A 21,085-nucleotide genomic window follows, 5' to 3' on the forward strand; every position below is an offset into this window, starting at 1 on the left:
TTGAGATTTTGATGTTTCTGGAGTTATAATCCAGAGGCCCTGGCTATAGATTCACATCCAGCACAGAAGCAGGCAGATTTTAAATTCAATCAATGATAAACCTTGAATTACATGCTAGCCTCAGTAACAGTGACTGTGAAACTTAAAAACCCATCTGGTTCATTGTTCTTTAGTGTAATGTAATCTGCCATCCTTACTCATTCTGGCCTACACTTGACTTCGGATCCAAAGTGGTGTGTTTGACTCTTATCTGTCTGTTCCACTCAGTTCAAGGGATATTAGGAATGGCCAATAAATCCTGCCCTTTTAAATGTATAAGCAATTGGAACAAGGAAGAGAAAATGTTGCAATCACTTTTACAGAGAGAGAAGCTTGTAAAGCTTCAAGTTTGAGGAATTATTACCTTTGCCCATGTCCTATGAGAGGATGGAATCAGAGATAAATATGGGTGTCGGCTGTGTGTGCAATTCTCTTTGTCCCGTGAGCTTCAGTGTCAGGATTCAGCCTGCATTCATTATCCCCAGAATTGGAATGACATTGAAGAACTGGCTTCACTTGGTGGCCAGCATATTCTCTGAGTCACTGAGCAATTTCTCAGGAGATTGCCAGCGCATATATCGATGATCTTCCATGTATTAAATGACATACATCTATACACTCTTCCAGTGTTAGTGTTTTGAAGCTAATCAGGAATCAAACTTGTTTTTTATGGCTCTGTACCCCACTTGCAGATCAGTTTCCTGTCATGCTGTGAAGGAAAGTGTGGTCATATCTTTTCCTTGGTGTTGAACCTGAATGCTAATTCTTTGGACTTTGAAACGTGAGGACAAATCCGATGCATGTTCTTTTTAGGCACATGCCAGAAGCCAACCTGTGTAAACAACAAAAGGAAAAATCAGGCAGCATCTGGAGGAAAGGACACGACACTGTTGACTTCTCCTTTCCTCCAGATGCTGCCTGGCTTGCGTGTTCTTCCTGCCTCCTTTTTGTGTACCTATGATTCCAGCATCTGCAGTTTTTTTTGTCTCTAAAAGGAAAAATCAGTCTGCTACCTACACTGTAGTCTTGCACCAATTTTCACACATCCTACATTGACCCCGATCCAGCAGTATCTTGATTTTAATATTTCAGTCCTTGTTTTCAAACCTCTCCATGGATTTGACCCTTCCAATCTCTGAAGCCCTCCACAATTTCTGTATTCCTCCAATTCTGGCCTCTTGAATATCTCCAATTTTAATTGGTAGCTGTGCCTTCAGCTGTCTGGTCCCTCAGTTTCAAAATTCCACTTCCCCCATTAATCCTCTCTGTCTTTCTAATGCTCTCTTTTAAAGCATTCCTTATAAGCTTCCTCTTTGGCCAAGATTTTGGCCTAATCTGCCTCTCTGTCTCTCATTATCCTGTAGTTTGGCGTCACATTACATTTTGGGGATGTCTGTGAAATGTCTTGGATTGCTTTGCTGCATTCTAGGTTCTAATTAAATGTGGCGTGTTGTTGAAAGCTGGCCGGTTCAATTGGAATCACTTTCTGTTTCTCTTCAGACTTGCTATTTTGTGTAACTTGTGTCAAGTTAAGAATCCAGGATGTGGCACGAGGCTCGGAAACACGAGCGGAAACTGCGCGGGATGATGGTGGATTACAAGAAACGGGCTGAGCGACGCAGGGAGTACTACGAGAAGATAGTGAGTTTGCCACCATGTTGTAACATCCACTCTTCCAATTTGGATAACCATAGGAGGTTGAGGGGTGACCATATAGAAGTTCACAAAATCAGGAGGGGCATAGATAAGGTGAATAGTCAAAGGTATTTTTCCTATTGCGGGGTAGTTTAAAACCAAGAAGCATATTTTTAAGGTGAAGGGAGAAACCTTTAAAAAGGAATGAGGTGCAACTTTTTTTACACAGTGGTTCGTGTGTGAAATGAACTGCCAGAGGAAGTGCAGGATGCACGTACAGTTACAACATTTTAAAAGACATTTGGATAAGTACATGGCTAGGAAAGGTTTGGGGGGATATGGACCAAATGCAGGCAAATGGCACTAGTTTAGTTTGGGAGCATGGTTAGGGTAGATTTGTTGGACTGACAGGTCTGCTTCCTTGCTCTACGATTCTATAACGTTGGGGTTAGTTGACGTTAAAACCTGGCTTTGAAAATTCTTTTCCCAATGTAAGCAACATTCTGCCATCTTTGATTTCCAGAAAAAGGATCCAGCGCAGTTTCTGCAGGTGCACGGTCGAGCATGTAAAATTCACCTGGATTCTGCCGTGGCCCTTGCTGCCGAGAGTCCTCTCAACATGTGAGTGATACCATACCTGAACCGTTGCATTGTTAAAGTTAACAGTTTTGTAAAGAACACAAATGGAGGCTGCTGATCAATTAACCATCTTGAGCACAGCTCTTGTGGTACAGGGGTCATGCCTCTCTTTCTTGACCTGTGATAGGGGATGTCTTCTAATTAGTTCAGACAGGCTGACTAAAGATGATTTTTTTTAATCAAAACGGATTTGGGTCTTGTGACACAGTGGTAGTTACTGTCCCAAACTCTAAGTGAGAGGATTTGGGTTGAAGGCCCACCTGCCTTGGAGTAATGTCATAACCTGTCAAAACCTGGGTGATAATAAAAATGAGGGTCAAACATAGAATCAATGCACCTGAGTACAGCCCTTGAGCCTGCTCCAGCCTTCAGTACGATCATGGCAAATCCTGAATCACAGTGCCATATTCCTGCTTTCTCTCCACACCCTTCGATGCCTTCAATATCTAAGGAATTAAAATTTTGTGATGTAGCGGCAGTATTTCGATACCCAGGCCATGTATGAAGAATGCATACTGAAAGCAAAAGATGTTGGAGGTCACAGCAGGTCAGGCAGCATCCATGGATGGAAGGCAAGCTAACCTTTCAAGTTTTGATGACTTCATCAGAGATGAAGTGAAGAGACCTGAGTTCAAATCTTATCATGCTCATGGACTTTCAATACAGCTGAAGTTCCTGGATTTTAAAAGGTCTTTAACAGTGCCCCTCCCTCTGATCCAGCCCATGTCCCACCAAGGTGTGACTTGAGGTGACAAAAGAGTTTGATTAAGTAATTATAAAAATAGACTTTGCCCCAGAAAGATGTTTTAAGAGGCCGAATATTAGTTAATTCCTTCAGTAATTGTCCTAATGTATAAAAAGGGGCCTTTCCCTTTAAGACACTATCTATTTGGCTAATTTTTAATTGTTTGCTCGAAAGTGTAAATGAGACCCTTTTTCAAAAGGGTTGTTCATCAGTATATTTAATTTGTTTTATTGTTTCAAAATTATATATAGAGACTATTAAAGCTACTCATTGTTAAAGTTCCGCTTTGAGAGATTCCTTAGTAAATTTGTTATCTCTGAGTAATTCAAGATGGAGGACGGGAAAGAATCATGGCTTTAAGAGCTGCCTTTTTGAGGTATTTTCAGTGTTGGAGCCGATTTCCTCACATCCCAGGAGTAGTAATTACTGTTTTATAAGCTGTTGCCTTGTTTTGGAACTTTAGTGGGGGGAAAAGGATCAAAGTAACGGCACTTCAAAAAAGGAGGAAGATACACCGGCAGTGATCACATGTTGGAAAGTACAGAGATGGTCATTAGTAGAGTGATGTGCTGTTCCTGTTGGATGTGGGAGAGTAGGGAGTTTCCATGTTACAGATGAATATGTCTGCAGGAGGTGTTCTTGGTTGTGAATCCTATCAGATCGCGTGGATCAGTTGGAGCAGTAGTTAGACGTTCAAGGCATCTGGATGGGAATATGAATTGGAAGGGTTTGGAGAGATATGAGTCAAATGCTGGCAGATGGGACTAGATTTGTAGAGGATATCCGGTCATCATGAACAAAATGGACCAAAGAATCTGTTTTTGTGCTATAAATCTCTGTGACTCTATTTGTTTGACCCCGGTTTGAAAAGGCATTGCTGGGACACAGTTGTTTAGTCAGCAGGAGGCTAATATGTGCGATGTTGCATTCTGTGAATAAACTATGGTAATGTGGATTTCTATGCAGATTTATGCTTCACCCGCTGTCTTAGTGTCTATATTATTAATGAAGATAGACTGACCAGTGTCAGTCTAAGAGATTTACATTTACGTAGCATCTTCAAGAGCCTAGGATGCCATACTGCCAATGAAATAATTTTGACGTGTAGCCACTGGCTGCCACGTTACAACAATTTGCGCAAAGCAAGGTCCCACAAACTGCAGTGTGTAAGTGACTATATTTACACTCTGGGGCAAAATAGTTGGGCAATACAGATGGACTGGCTGTTGGCAAGTAGAATTTAATCCTGAAAAATGTGACGTGATTTATTTTAGCAGGACTGTCCAGGCAAGGGAGTACACATTGCTGGGTAGAATACAAGGGATCCTAAAAACCTCATAGCACCAGGGTCCTGGGTGCAATTCTAATCTCAGGTGACTGTACAAACTTCTTCACGCAGACCATCTCCAACTTTCGGCATGAGTTTCCGATTAGCGCTCCAGCTTCTTTCCACAGTCCAAAAGCATATAGGTTAGGTGGATTGGCCATGCTAAATTGCCCCATAGTGTCGAGGGAATTTTAGGCTACATTGATTTAGCTATGATGAATGTTGGGTTACAAGGACCGGTGCAGACTCAGTAGGCCAAACGGCCTCTATCTGCACTGTAGGGATTCTATGATTCTAAGTACAGATAATCAGCAAGGCCTTAGCTTGCTTGTTCATAGATCCCTGAAGGCAGTGTAACAAGTAGATAAGGTTATAGTAGAAGGCTTATGTGTGATTCTTGCCTTCATTTATCAAAGTATTGAGCACAAGAAAAGGTGGTTACGATGGAGCAGTATGTAGTTAGGCCACAACTGGAATACTGTGTGCAGTTCTGGTTGCCATATTATGGGATGGCTGGGAATTTGGTTGTGTAGCAGGCAACAGAAAGTAGAGATTATGTGTAGATACTCAGTTTGGCAGGATGTCACCCATGTCACAAGATCTGTGTTCGGGTCTTAATTATTCACATTATTAATGACTCAGATAATGGCAAAAAAAGTCATTTCTAAAATAGGTAGCATTGTAGTCAGTGTAGATATTAGAATAAAATTACAAAGAGGTATTGAAAGACAAAACTGTGACAAATGGAGGTTAATGTAAGCAAGTGTGAGGTTATCCACTTTGAACTGAGAAGGGATAGATTCAAGTACTTTCTAGATGGCATGAAGTTAAATACAGTGGATATCAAAACATAAGAACTAGAAGCAGGAGTAGGCCGTCTGGCCCCTTGAGCCTGCTCCGCCATTTGTTAAGATCGTGGCTGATCTTTTTGAGACTCAGCTCCACTTACCCGCCTGCTCACCATAACCCTTAACTTTTTGAACAGCAAAGGAATTATCTAGCTTTGCCTTAAAAACATTCAGTGAGGTAGCTTCAACTGCTTCACTGGGCAGGGAATTCCACGGATTCACAACTGTTTGGGTGAAGAAGTTCCTCCTGACCTCAGTCCTACATCTGCTTCCCTTTATTTTGAGGCGATGCCCTCTAGTCCTAGTTTCACCTGCTAGAGGAAACAACCTCCCTGCCTCCACTGTATCTATTCCCTTCATAATCTTATATGTTTCTTATAAGATCTCTCCTCATTCTTCTGAATTCCATTGAATATAATCCCAGTCTACTCAGTCTCTCCTCATAATCCAACCCTCTCAACTGAGGGAATCTCTTCTGTACCCCCTCCAGTGCCAGTATATCCCTTTTCAAGTAAGGAGACCAAAACTGCACACACTACTCCAGGTGTGGCCTCATGAGGACCCTATACAGCTGCAGCATAGCCTCCCTGTTTTTAAACTCCAACACTCTAGCAATGACAGACAAAATTCCATTTGCCTTTTTAATTACCTGCTGCACCTGCAGTCCTGCTTTTAGAGATTCATGCACAAGGACACCCAAGTCCCTCTGCACAGCAGCATGCTGTAATTTTTTTTACCATTTAAAATATAGTCCGTTTTGCTGTTATTCCTACCAAAATGGATGACCTCACACTTATCAACATTGTACTCCATATGCTAGACCTTTGCCCACTCACTTAGACTATCTATTATCCCTCTGTAGATTTTCATCGTCTTCTGCACACTTTGCTGTACCACTCATCTTAGTGTCATCTGCAAATTTTGACACACCACACTTAGTACCCAATTCCAAAATTGTAAACAGTTGCGGTTCCAACACTGATCCCTGAGGTACACCGCTAGCCACTGACCGCCAACCAGAAAAACACCCATTTACCCCTACTCTTTGCTTTCTACTGGTCAACCAATCCTCTATCCATGCCAGTACATTACTTTGTAATACTGTGGAACTTTATCTGATATAGCAGCCTTTGGCATGGCACCTTGTCAAATGCCTTCTGGAAATCCAGACAGACCACATCCACTGGATCCTCATTGCCCCCCATGCAAGTAATGTCCTCAAAGAATACCACCAAATTAGTTAAACATGACCTACCCTTCATGAATCCATGCTGGCTGTTTCTCAATGGGACAACTTATATGGACGTATATGGAATAGTTTAGGTTAGATGGTCTTCAGATTGGTATGGCAGGTCGGCACAACATTGAGGGCCGAATGGCCTGTACTGTGCTGTAATATTCTGTGTTCTATGTTATATCTAGATGTCTTGCTATTTCTTCCTTAATGATAAATTCAAACATTTTCCCCACTACCGAAGTTAAGCTAACTGGCCTATAGTTACCTACTTCTTGTCCACTTGCTTTTTAAACAGTGGCGTCACATTGGCTGTTTTCCAATCTGTGGGAACCAACCCAGAGCCCAGTGAATTTTGGTAAATAATTACCAGTACATTTGCTACTTGCCCCATCACCTCTTTTAGGACCCTCTGCATTTCATCAGGGCCAGGAGACTTGTCTACCTTTGGCCCCATTAGCTTGCCCAGCGCTGCCTCCTCAGTGATAATGATAGTTTCTTTGTCCTCACCTGCTCTAATTTTGCCATCAGTTTTCGGCATGTTATTTGTGTCTTCCACTGTGAAGACCGACACAAAATAACTGTTTAACGCTTTGGCTGTTTCCTCATTCCCAGTTATTAAATTGGCCTTCTCATCCTCTAAAGGACCAATGTTTACCTTCGCCACTGTTTTATGATTTACACATTTATAGAAACTTTTTCTGCCTGTTTTTATATTCTGAGCTAGTTTACTCTCATGATCTATCTTACTTTTCATTTTTTTTAATGGGTTTCTGTTAGCCTTTAAAGACTTCCTAGTTTACTAGTTTCCTACTAATCTTTGCTTTTTGGTATGTGTTTTTTTCAATCTGATACTTTCCTTTATTTCTTTAGACATCCATGGCTGACTTTCTCTTTTCCTACAGTTCTTCCTTATCACTAGAATATACTTCTGCTGAGTACTGTGAAAAATCGTTTTTGAAAGTCCTCCACTGTTCCTCAGTTGATGTACCAGAAACTTTTTCGTCCAATTCTACCTTAGCTAACTCCTCCCTCATCCCATCATAGTCTCCTTTGTTTAAGCACGGGACATTGGTACTGGATTTAACCTTCTCACGTTCCATCTGTATTTTAAATTTGACCGTACTGTGATCACTCCTTCTGAGAAGATCCCTAACTGAGATCATTCATTATTCCTGTCTCATTACACAGGACTAGATGGAGGGTAGCTTGCTCCCCCGCAGGTTCCATTACATATTGTTCAAGGAAATCATCGTGGATGCATTCTATGAACCCCTCCTCAAGGCTGCCATGACCGACCTGGTTTGACCAAGTGATATGTAGATTAAAATTCCCCATGATAATTGCTGTACTATTTTTACATGCATTAGCTATTTCTATGTTTATTGCCTGCCCCACCACGATGTCATTATTTGGTGGCCTATAGACCACATCTACCAGTGACAACTTCTCCCTGCTATTCCTAATTTCCACCCAAATGGATTCAGCGTTTTGTTCACTAGAACCTATGTCATCTCTCACTACTGCCCTGATACATTCCTCAAAAATCAGAGCAACACCACCTCCCTTACCTTCTTGTCTGTCCTTCCGAACAGTTTGATATCCCTGGATATTTAACTCGCAGTCATGACCATCCTGCAACCATGTCTCTGTATTGGCCACTAACTCATACCCATTTGCCATGATTTGTGCCATCAACTCATCCAGCTTGTTTCGAATGCTCCGAGCATTCAGATAAAGTGCCCTAATGCCGGTTTTTGCACCTTCTTTTTCAGTCCTATCACCTCCATTACTAACAGCTCTTGAGTTCTCCTTCCCTTTAGCTTTTTTCCTGATTTTTTTCAATGGATTGGAAACTTCCTCATCACCTGCTGCTTTGCCTTCCCTTAATTTTTATACTCCCTGTACGCTCACTCCTCCCTTTCTCCCTCCCTATTTACTAGTTTAAAGTTCTATTGATCACCTTATTTACCCTTTTTGCCAGAACACTGGACCCGGCCCTGTTCAGTTGGAGCCCATCCCACCTGAGAGTTGGAGGTTCAGCTGCACAGATCTTTAAAATGTCACAAACAGGTGTAGAAAATAATCAAGAAAGCTAATGGAATACAGGCATTGATATCCAGTGAACTAGAGTACAGGCTGCAGCTGTAAAAATCCTGGTTAGACCTTGGAGCACTGTGAGCAGATCTGGGCACCATACCTTATGAAAGATATATTGGCTATGGAAGCTGTATAATGCAGGTTTGCAGGAATGGTTCTTGGACTTCAGGGTTGGGTTATGTTAGGAGGGATTATACAAATCAGGCCTGTTTATTATTTTCCTAGAATATAGAGGATCTGATTGAAGATTTCAGGATATTAACAGGAAAATATAGTATAAATAAGGAGAAATTATTCCTGTTGGTTGGGGTTTCTATAACTAGGGGGCATAATCTGAGAATTAGGGCCAGACTGTTTAGGAGAGATGTTAGGAAGCACTTAAACACGCAAAGGGTGGTAGAGGCTCTCTTCCACAAATACCAGTGGATGCTAGATCAGTTCATTTTAAAATCTGAGATAGATATCTTTTTTGTTCAGCAAAGGTATTAGGGGATGTGGCTAAAGGTAGGTATATGGAGTTAGGTCACAGAACAACCATGACCGAATTGAATGGCAGAACAGGCTTGAGAGATTGAATGACCTATAACTATAGCTATGATGTGATTACACTAAATAAGGTTCGGAAAGCATTTACTGGGATGTTGCCTGGCCTAGAGCAATTCTGTTATGAAGAGAGATTTGATGGGTTGGCGTTGTTTTCCTTAGCGCAGAGAAGGCTGAGGGGAGGCTATGATTGGTGCATACAAAATTATGAGGGGTGTAGATGAAATAGATAGGGTGAAACTTTACAATAACCTCTCAGTAACTAGAGGGCACGGTCTTTAAGTAAAGAGCAGGAGGTTTGGAGGGGATTTGAGGAAACAATTTTTCGTGGGTATCTGGAACTCACCGCCTAAAAGAGTGACAGAGTTGGGAACGCTCAAGACATAAGAACTACTTGGATGAGTGCTTGAAATGTAATAGCATACAAAGTTATGAGCCAAGTGCTAGAAAATGGAGTTAGAATGAAGGATGTTTGGTGATCACCGTGTAGACAATGGGCAGCTTTCTCTGCTATAAAGCTCTGACTTTGAGTCAAGATAAAGATTGGCCGAAATGCCAGCTGCTGTCTTTGAAAGACTGCCATCTATTCACAATGACAGCTGGGGACTTAGCATTTGGAATGTTTGCATCTCTGACAGTGCAGTATTCCTCCAGTATCACCCTGCAGTGTCAGCGTTAATACATGTGTTAAGGTCCTGGAGCGAGACTTTAATCTACGACCTTCAGACCATAAGGCAAGCATGCTACCCGTCGAGTTATGGCTGCCAATCCCCTCTGCTTTCCAATAATGTGCGGTGTTCTGTCTGTTGCCAAGATACGTTTTGGTGCTGTTACCTTCTTGGTGCTTAGTATGCCAAGTGAAACAAAGTTAATGGGCAGTCTTCTGTTAGTAACAATAAGAAGAGTTGGGAACAGGAGTAGACAGATAAATTGAATACTGTGGGTTCAGATGAAGTTGCCACAAGTTGTTGAGCTTCTGTACTTCCTGAGCTGAGAAGGCTTCATTGTTGACATGTCAGCTTAGGTCGCAGTTATAGGGTATTATTAGAGAATTGCATGGCACCCACACTAGCTGCTTCCAGCAGTTGTGCAATTTCTCTACATATTAATAATTCCAGTTGAAGGACTGATTAAGAGTAATTCTTTAGCTTATCCTGCTGACTGAAGTCCCAACTGTTTTTGTTATAGGTTTTCATTTACATACCAGGCTTCTGTTCTAAACTTGTTGGCTCTTCCAACATTAAAAGGTGCTGACATATGAAGAAAGTTTTTTTTTAATTTGCTCAGACAACGCAGGCCACTTTGGCTAGGCCAGCATTTATGAATTTGCACACATTACTACTAATATCCTGGCTCTGTGGGTAGCATTGCATGTTGTGAATTCACTTCCCCCTTTGGAGATTTATGTACATAATTCATGTGGGCACTCCCATTGTCAGTGCTGAATTATTCCCTGTACACTGTCTGCTCCTGATTTGGTTCAGCCAAACTAATGGTTTTGTGTTTTAATTTCTCAAGGATGCCCTGGCAGGGTGATACAAACAACATGATTGATCGGTTTGATGTTCGGGCTCATCTGGATTACATCCTGGAGTATACACCACCTTTTCTGAGCGCTCTGTGAGTATCAACTTGATGGAAAAAGAGGAAACTCATATCGACCCTGGTCAAGTGAAATTTCTCTCCTTTTGGCTTCCTCTAATTGCCAAAAGATCCTGAAAACTTCAGACCTCCACTCAATTTTAACCAAGTGCCTATCCACAATGACCTAAACTAATGGGCATTAAGGAAATACATGTGTACATAACAATTAATAACTGGAATAGGCCCTTGATCCTTCAAACCTGCTCCCCCATTCAGTAAGATCATGGCAGATCTGATTATGGTCTCAACTCCATAGTTCTGCCTGGTTCCAATAACTTTTCCTTAGACAGAAACGTGAAAACCCACAATTTAACCGTCTAGAGATACAAAGGCAGGGGAAACATCAGAACACCACTGCCTGCAGGTTCCAGTCCTTTGGGAAATATATTATTGTTTCTGGGTCAAAATCATGGAAACTCCCTCTCTAAGCACTGTGGGTATACCAGATGGACTGCAGAAGTTGTAGGCAACTTCGTGCTACCTTTTCAAGAGCATGTAGAGGAAGACAATAAATGGTGGCTCAGACAGTGATTTATACATCCTGCGAGCGAATTTTTAAAAATTCCTTTGCTTATTAAGAATCTGTCTCCCTCTTGTCTTAAAATTGTCCTAAACTTAAATCTCACTGCCCAGTGAGGAAAACAATTCCAAAGGCACCCAACCTGTGAGAAAAAAATCCACCTCTGTTTTAGAGCAGCCCCTTATTTTTAAACAATGGCGTGTCTAATTTAGAACATTCTGAAGTACTTGCCCAAACACTCTATGATGTATCTCGGGAGCAGGTGGAACTTGGGCCTTCCAGTTTCAGAGATAAGGACACTACCAGTGTGCCACAAGATCTCAAGTCACTTCTCATTCCTCTAAATCCAGCCTAGCCTACCCCAGTCTTTCCTCCTAATACAGTCCCATCCATGTTGGTCCCGTATTGGTGTTTGTTGCTTGAGTTTGCATAGAATTACATCTGTAAAGGAACAGCCTGCCATTACACAGGGTGCCCCTTAATTCAGGCCATCACCACACCTCCCACTGGCCTGCTGAGCACACACCTTTCCTGGTGATCTAGCCGACCATCTGGTTGGGTTACTCCCATAGCTGCGTCAGGCTCCGTTGCATTCGCTTCCCTTAAATGCGACAATAGAGCATTAAAATTAACAGAGATGTTGACCTCTGTCCATAGGAGAGACATTGATGTAGTGGTAATGTCACTAGACTAGTAATCCACAGACCCAGGAAAATGCCCTGGGACCACTGCTTCAAACTCAATCTCAGCATCTGGAGAAATTTAAAATCAATAATTTCTTTAAAGAATAAAAGACTGGAACAGTGATGATGATCATGAAACTTGTCAGTCTATCATAAAATCCCATTCAATTTACTGAAGTCCTTTACCTGCTCTGACTATAGATTTTTTTCAGACCCACAGCACTGGTTGACTTTAACTGCCCTGTGAATGATTGAGCAAACCATTCTGTTCAGGGGCAATTAGAGATGGGCAGCAAGTGCCAGTCTTGCTAGTGACATCCACATCCCATGAAAGAAGAAAGAAAACACAGCTGGTGAGGATATGAATAGGAAGGGCTTCGAGGGCTAAGGGCCAAATGCTGTCAAATGGGACTAGATTACTTTGGGATATCTGGACAAGTTGGCCTGAGGGATTTGTTTCCATGCTGTAAACGCTATGACTAAACAAGAAATGAGATGGAGCTCTCGCTTCTGATTACATGCTTTGGGCAGAGAATTCCAGTAATCCACAGTCCTGTGATGAAAGGATTCATCTTCATGCCCGTCTGAAACAACTGACCCCTTTCCTGTACTCAACTTCTCCCTGGTATTCTTGATAATCTAAACAGTTGGAGCTTCACACCAGCTTTTTGTTGACCTGAAAGTTGCAAGCTCAAGTAATATCTCTTAATTAGACCATTTTGTGGTTGTTTGAAGAACAGACCCTGTGTCTAATTCAAACATTTTACACTTGTGATGAAAGTTTAATTTTTCTTCTTCAGCTCTCCAGAACATGACAATGATGAACGGAAGTGTAATTACGAGCGGTACAGAGGTCTGGTGCAGAATGATTTTGCAGGCAGTAAGTTTCAAGGTTGTTTTTTGAATCACTTTATCTGTAACCCTTGCCAAATTTCTGGCTGTGGAGCTGTTGCAGTAGATCAGCTGGCTAATTGGCCAAACTGGTGGTTGTCCTAATCATTTTTAAAAAGAAACCTGACCTTTTCAATTTCTCGTGATGATATACCCTGTCATTTAACCTTGACGATCCACAGGCAGTTCCATGGAGATCAGTTTTGTTTTCTGTTTCCCAAAAATGCAGAATGAATTTTTATTGGAACCATTGATGGCTGCAGCTCCTCCATTACAGTTGTTGAGCCATCACTTGTTGAAAGAAGTCTGAACAATATTGGAAATATACAACAGCCACCTGAAGGAAGAAACGTATAGAAGCCTAGGAGCAAGGCCAGAAGCCAATCAGCCATTCAAACCAGTTCCATCATCCAGTTAGATCACTGTTTATTTGTATCTCAGCTGCCCAACTGTCCAACCTGTCTATTACATCAGAAGATAAGAGCATGGGTAGGCTATTCAGCCCATTAATCATGCTCTCTCATTCAATAAGATCGTGGATGATATGACAGTGGTCTCAGCTCCACTTTCCTGTCTGACCCCCACTACTTAACTTCCTTGTAAGCAGAAATCTGGCTGCCTCTTCCTTGAGTAAACTGAGTGACCTAGTTTTAGAGAATTTCGGAGATAAACAGCTCTCCGAGAAAAGATATTGCTGTTCATCTGTGGGAGATTCCTTCTTTCAAAGTATTAAACCTTCTTGGATCTCTTTCTGTATTTCAGTTGCTGAGGAGCAGTGCCTGTACCAGATCTACATCGATGAGCTGTACGGGGGCATGCAGAAACCCAACGACGATGAGAAGAAGAAGTATGTTCAGAATCCAGGGGGAGGGAGGGTGAAAGGATGCAACAGGAAATAGCTATGCATTATCCCTCTCTTTTGTTGCCCAGACTCTCTGATACCTTAATGCCCAAATGGACCAGGTTTGTGTTGAGTGAATTGATGTTAATCAGGGCTACTGCTAGTAGCACTGTTGCCCTCTTAAAGGGATGGGTATTGAAGGCAAAGAAGGAAAGTGTGTTTATAGCTCAGGACCATTTGGTCCAACTGGTCAGTGGTGGTGTTTAACATTTCCTCCAGAGCCTAATCCCATCCCTCTGCATTTCACCCTTCTCATTCCTTTTTCCAGCATGTTTAATCATCTCTCACTTAATTGTGTCCAATGCTGGTTCACTTCAGCCACTCCCTTTGGGGTGAAGACATTTCTCCTGAATTCCCCATTGGTGTTTATTAATTACTGTCATGTCGTTATGGCCCCTAAGTCTGATGTTGCTTTCAAATGGAAACAGCTTCTCTGCATCTAGCCTTTCATACACTTAAGCACCTCTCAGATCAGCCCCTCTGCAATTTTTCTCTTGTAGAGAAAAGAGCCCCATCCTGTTTACTTTTTTTTTTCTGAAACCCAAATTGTCTCATATCTGACTTCTGCCAGCATTCTTATTCTTGCTAGCTGTCTGCTGAGGTTGGAGATTGTGGAATCCTTACAGTGTGGGACCAGGCCACCCAGCCCATGGAGTCCACAATGATCCTCAATAGAGCACCCCACCCAGACATCCACATAACCCTGCATTTCCTCTGAGGTGCTGCTCACCTGCAATACCCTTATAGCAGACTAGTTTTCAGACCCCCAAATAAAATGTGCCTGCGAAACACTGCGTACTCAGAAGCACAAACTGTAAAAATTAAGAGAGTGTTAAGAATTCATTCCATAACGACACTGACTAGTTTGTGTGAAGTAACTTGCAATTTCAACACATCTGAATTCTATAACACGGTTAACAGCAGTAAGGATTTGCTTTGAATTCTGTGGCTTTTATCTCAAACAGCAGAATGGCATTCCATGTGGAACAGGCTGGGGGTAAAGTCTCCTTTCCTGTCACGTTTTGCCTCGGCCTTTGAATGCCATCACTTTGGTAACAAGTACGAAACATTTTCTCAGCAGACTGGAATCTGTAAATCTTTAACTGTTTGTCAATTGCTGTTTAGATGCTGAGGGTCCCTTCAAAGAATTATCTTTAATTTATACACTGGCTTATCACTGTCTCTTAGAAATTCTGTATAATAAAGTTAGGTAAATCTTGCAGTACCAGAAATAGGCCATTTGACCCCCGTTCCACATGATCCTCCCAGCTTCGGAGCATCATTTCCCCACCCCCAGCTTACCCTTCAGTTTCTGTTTCCTTTATCTATTTAAACTCTTAAATGCATCAGTGCTATTTACTTAGCAAGTTCAACGCCCTCACAGCAACTTGCAGAAAGAAGAGTGCAAAAGATCTCCCTGTGTAACAAACTATGTTCCTGTGCTATGAATTTTCTGCAGCAATAATTTGATGACAGCCAGATCCAACCCTTTCTCTTTCCTCACTCCAATTAATAGTCTGTCCATCTTCCTCCATAACAGACTGGCAGAAAAGAAAGCTTCCATTGGCTACACTTACGATGACAGCTCAGTAACCACAGATGAAAAGATTGAGGAGAGGGACGAAGATGAAGAGGAAGATTCAGATGAGAAGAGTGACTCGGATGAAGAGATCCCAGACATAGGTGAGACTGCGATGTTTCTGTAAACTGTCCCTGAAACTTTCACAGTAGAAATTGACAATGTCAAATATCGTAAACAACGAGGTTACTCAGTTGCTTCTGTTAATTTTCATTTATCCATGGATGTGGGCGTCACTGGCTGGACCAGCATTTATTTCCCATCCCTAATTGCCTAAGTTAAGAGTCAGCCACATTGCTGTGGGTCTGGAGTAGTTGGGACCAAAAAGATGGCAGGTTTCCTTCCCTAAAGGACATTAGATGGATTTTTCCTGACAATTGACAATGGTTTGACGGTTATCATTAGACTGTTATTTCCAGATTATTATTGAATTCAAATTCCATCATTTGCCATGGTGGGATTCGAACCCAGGTCTCCCACCTGGCTTCCTGGGTTAACGGTCTAGCGATAATACCGCTGGGCCATCACCTCTTAATATGTCAAGGTCAAATTTCTGACCCTAGTGGTGACCTGTGGGTTTTCATGAGATTTGACCAGCACCTCACCTGGCTTTCAGAAGCACAGTAATTTGAGAGGAAAATTTAATGGGCTTAGAAATATGATAATGAAACTGGGTGATCTGAAATAAATTAGAAAGTTACTGAAAATACAGAATAGGACAGACACGAGAAAAGAATGCTTAATGTTTTAGATGCATGGACATCAGAGGCATTCCATTCTGACAGTGCATCTGCATCCTGAGTAACATTTTAGTTTAGATCCCCTCGGACTTGCAAGTCAGCCTGCAGTACATTTCAAGGTTAAGTGGGTGCTGTAGTCATTTATGTAAACTGCTATTATGATACAGCTGAGTTGAAGTTAAGGGTATTATTTTAAGCTAAGACTGACTCACGTAACAGAACTTCAAAAGTTAGTCAGTGTTGAGATGTTTTGAAATGCATAGCAGTCCATTGATACCTAAGGTGAACAAAACAATGCTGTTTTCATTGTGTTGGAGGGAGAACTCCTTAAGTGTTACCATGGGAACTTTTAATGTCAGGCTTGACTTTTCGTCTGCATGTCTGATAGTGTAGCACTCCACTGAAGTGTCATGATACGTGCTCCTGATTTGGGAGTCAAGATCAAACCTGTCACTTCATGGTTCTGGTTAACTGAACGAAGGTGACATGATTAATGTAATTTGCACAGTGGAAGTAAATTCTCCACTCCATGATAAACATGTCTATAGACAATAGCTGCAGGAGTATGCCATTCGGCCCTTCGAGCCAGCACCACCATTCATTGTGATCGTGGCTGATCATCCACAATGAGTACCCTGTTCCGGGCTTATCCCCATAACCCTTGATTCCACTATCTTTAAGAGCTCTGTCCATCTCTTTCTTGAAAGTATCCAGAGACTTGGCCTCCACTGCCTTATGGGGCAGAGCATTCCATATATCCACCACTCTCTGGATGAAGAAGTTTTTCCTCAACTCTGTTCTAAATGGCCTACCCCTTATTTTGAAACTGTGTCCTCTGGTTCTGGACTCACCCATCAGCGGAAACGTCCTTCCTGTCTCCAGAGTGTCTAATCCTTTAATAATCTTATACGTCTCAATCAGATCCCCTCTCATCCTTCTAAACTCAGGTGTATATAAGCCCACTCGCTCTAATCTTTCAACATATGATGGTCCCGCCATTCCGGGAATTGACCTCGTGAACCTACGCTGCACTCCCTCAATAGCAAGAATGTCCTTCCTCATATTTGGAGACCAAAACTGCACACATTACTCCAGGTGCGGTCGCACCAGGGCCCTGTACAGCTGCAGAAGGACCTCTTTGCTCCTATACTCAGTTCCTCTTTTATGAAGGCCAGCATGCTATTAGCTTTCTTCACTACCTGCATGCTTGCTTTCATTGACTGATGTACAAGAACACCTAGATCTCGTTGTACTTCCCCTTTACCTAACTTGACTCCATTGAGATAGTAATCTGCCTTCCTGTTCTTGCCACCAAAGTGGATAACCATACGTTTATCCACGTTAACCTGCATCTGCCATGCATCCGTCCACTCACCTAACCTGTCCAAGTCACCCTGTATTCTCATAACATCCTCCTCACGTTTCACCCTGCCACCCAGCTTTGTGTCATCAGCAAATTTATTAATATTACTTTTAATGCCTTCATCTATAGCATTAGTGTATATTGTAAACAACTACGGTCCCAGCACCGAACCTTGTGGTACCCCACTGGTCACTGCCTGCCATTCCGAAAGGGACCCGTTTATTACTACTCTTTGCTTCCGGTCAGCCAGCCAATTTTCAATCCCAAGTCAGTATTTTGCCCCCAATACCATGTGCCCTAATTTTGTTCACCAATCTCCTGTGTGGGACTTCATCAAAGGCTTCCTGAAAGTCCAGGTATACTACATCCACTGTTCTCCCTTATCCATCTTCATAGTTACATCCTCAAAAAATTCCAGCAGTTTAGTCAAGCACAATTTCCCCTTTTTAAATCCATGCTGACTCTGACCTATCCAGTTACTGCTATCCAAATGAGTCGTAATTTCATCTTTTATAATTGACTCCAGCATCTTTCCGACCACTGACGTCTGGCTACCTAACCAGTGAAATAATAAAGTCAAAAACAACTGGTGATTTCAGAATAGCAACGTGTTAAGCAAGGCAAAGTATGAGAAGAGTTGGAGATGGTGATGTAGTGGTAATGTCACTAGTAATCCAGAAATCTAGACTAATGCTTTGGGAGCATGACTGCGTTGATAGAATTAAAGTTCAATTAATTAATTATCCAAAACTATGAAAAGTCTCGACAAATAGTGGTGACCAGGAAGGAAATCTGCTGTCCTTATCGGCTTTGGCCTCCAGGTGCATCGTGCCATAGCTGACTCTGACTGCCCTCTGAAATGTCCTAGAAAGCCACTTGGTCCAAGGTAATTTAGGGAAGGCTGACAAATGCCTGTTTTGCCAATGACACTCCCATCTTGTGAAGGAATAAAGCAAGAAATGAGTAGGGGATGAGAAACGAACTGGAGTTCTCAGTTGTAATTATTCTTTTTTAAATATGCTGTCAGTGACAGAGGGGAGAGAACTCTTAACTGCTCCCAGAGGTAATTGGGGATGGGTAACCAATGCTGGCCTTGCCAATGATTCTACATCCCATGAGCATATTTTAGTAGAAGATTATTTTTGCTTCTTGAAAGCATCTGTTAAACAAAGTAATGAAGCAGATCTATCACAAGAAACTGCGGAGCAGTAGACTGTGCGAACATCTTGGAGGTGACTATTCTAACTCATACAGAGATCTTGTTGCATATCTGTTACTTTTTTACTTTTTAATCTTTGAAGGCAGTACGTGGTTTAACGTATATTTTTTGCAGCTAGTCTTGATTGTTTTTCTGTAAAGTATTCTGAATATTTACTTACTACCTTTAAGATGTTGAAGTGGATGTTGATGAATTAAACTCTGAACAAACTTTGGAGCTGAACAAACTCGCTACCACTTATGGAATGTCTGAGGGTGACTTTGTCAGGTGAGGTTGCAACTTATCTGTTATTTGACCAGTAAGAATGCCATCTCCTGTCAATCATGAGAGCATAAAGAGAAGGGCATTTGACCCCTCAAGCTAAATTACCACTTGATAAGATCATAGGGCTGGATTGAAAAGTGTAAATAAATTGCCACAGTCCCTGAGGACCATTGGCTGTCCTCTAATTAGAAAGAGATGACTTAACATGGTTCAGACTTGAGGCTTACCATACCTCGGCTGAGGAGCAAGGTTGAGAAGACGTCACAGTGATCTCAGCTGCTGCAGGGAATTGAACCAGTGCTGTTGGCACCTACATCACAAACCAGCCATCCGGCTAACTGACCACCAAATGACTCGTCTGTTGTAGCCTCAAATTCACTTTTCCCATCTATTGTCCGTAACCCTTGATTCCATTGATTAAAAACCTGTCTGATTCAGCCTTGAGTATATCCAGTGGCTTATCGTCCACTGCTGATGGCAGTGGAATTCCAAATGCTAACAATCCCCTAGGAGAAGAAATCCTTCCTCATCACTATCTTAAATGAAAGACATCTTATTCAGCAGAAAAAATCCTGACTCAGGCTAGTGTTTGCTAAATTAATAGGCCTTTTACGGGCAGAGGGATTATACTTTGGGCTTGAGTTAAAGAACTGCTGTAGACTCTGTTTGGGTATGTTAACTGAAGGACGATTGTTTGGGAGAAGAGTTTATCGGACAAGAGGAGTTCCTCCATTTCTAATCTCCTGCAAAGTCAGACAGTGGATTTTGTTTTTTCTGGGTGGGGATATCGCATCTGCTTTTTCACCACCTGAAGTGTAATGGAAGGTGTAGTGCATCAATATGTTGTCAGATTTTTACAGTAAGATCCTCGTTTCTGTTTGAAGGATGCTGCGTAAGGACAAAGAGGAGGTGGAGGCAATTAAACATGCCAAGGCCCTGGAGGAGGAGAAGGCGATGTACTCGGTAAGGATTTTCATTATTCTTCACATGCCAGCTGGTGGGAGCATGTCTGTCGAGTATTACTGATGGTGTTAGGGTTTGGTGCAGGTGAGCAGTGCAATTATTTTGCCATGTTTTCTGTTTATAGGGACGAAGGTCACGACGGCAAAGAAGAGAATTCAGAGAAAAGCGTTTGAAGGGGAGGAAAATCAGCCCACCCAGGTACAGGCCATTCTCCCCAGTGTCTCCAATCATTGAAAAGCCCCCTCTCTTCAATTCCACCCTTTTTTTTAGAAAAAGAGTATGTACCATTTTACCTCAACCTGGCCCCTCTGTCAATGTCACATTGTCGTGGACAAAGATTCTTGCTGTGGTTTTCAAAATGTCCTTTTAGCTTTGCCTCTACACCTCAATCCAAAGCATACTGATGGTTAGGGCTCAGTTCACTTAGCTTAGTCAATTTCTGATACCTGAGCCAAGTGTTTGCCCTTCATATATGTGCTGAGTTAATGGGGTCCCGGCTATTCGACTGCAGAGAGCATCACAGCTAAAGACATCTATACTTGCCTAACATTGACATGTCTGTGCTCCGTCAAGGGTAAATGAAGATAGTTTTAGTCCCCAAATGCCATCACAGCTAAGATCGGCACATCCCAAGATTCAAACTGGAAGCTGTGCTGCTGTGTGGACTAGATGCATTCATCTTTCACAGCTCCAGCTGTCTCAAAGGACTTTGTGGCTAATGAAGTACTTTTCGCAGTATGACAGTAATGTTTTTTTTAAGAAAAGGCATTCTATCTTTTTACACTGTGAGACACCACAGCCAGCCAGTCTGGTAACAATCTGAGAATTAAGTGAGAGATAATGATTGTCTGGGGCTCCGGAGAAAACTGTTGTTCTTTGAAAGAAATTACAGCAATCTTCTGCAGCCTCCTGAGAGACAGATGAGACATTGGGTTTGACATGTCCACTGAAAGACGTCACCTCCCAGCTGGTCTACTTTCTCTCAGTACTGGGAGTGTTGGCCTCGGTGTTGTGCTCAAGCCTGTGGTGTATGGGACACAAACCCACAACCTTGCATTCAGAGGCACAAGGTTTATTGACTGAGCAGCAAGCGCTTAAGGACACTGCGTGGTCGAAAGGTAGCGACCATTGGCCTACAGTGGAGGGAAGTGATTTAGACACTGGAGGTGTAAAGGATTGAAACTGTCTCGCCATTCCATGAAATGTGT

At 42.2% G+C, this 21,085-nt stretch overlaps 1 protein-coding gene across 5 annotated transcripts in view; it reads left to right on the forward strand.

The window, feature by feature from the left end:
- Nucleotides 1-21,085, forward strand: part of clasrp (CLK4-associating serine/arginine rich protein) — a 61,560-nt gene that overhangs the window by 5,110 nt on the left and 35,365 nt on the right. For 4 of the 5 annotated variants that reach the window (XR_009443057.1, XM_059641022.1, XM_059641024.1 and 1 more), the window contains exons 3-11: nucleotides 1,540-1,680; nucleotides 2,198-2,295; nucleotides 10,629-10,730; nucleotides 12,758-12,837; nucleotides 13,611-13,695; nucleotides 15,290-15,432; nucleotides 18,821-18,917; nucleotides 19,799-19,877; nucleotides 20,002-20,075. Coding sequence is in view for 4 of the 5 variants with exons in the window: in XM_059641022.1 (XP_059497005.1) it covers nucleotides 1,582-1,680; nucleotides 2,198-2,295; nucleotides 10,629-10,730; nucleotides 12,758-12,837; nucleotides 13,611-13,695; nucleotides 15,290-15,432; nucleotides 18,821-18,917; nucleotides 19,799-19,877; nucleotides 20,002-20,075 (857 nt within the window). In the remaining variant the exon portion in view is untranslated. The other variant, XM_048522322.2, reaches the window with a different exon arrangement.

Source organism: Stegostoma tigrinum, chromosome 39, assembly GCF_030684315.1.
Source record: "Stegostoma tigrinum isolate sSteTig4 chromosome 39, sSteTig4.hap1, whole genome shotgun sequence".
NCBI lineage: Eukaryota > Metazoa > Chordata > Chondrichthyes > Orectolobiformes > Stegostomatidae > Stegostoma > Stegostoma tigrinum.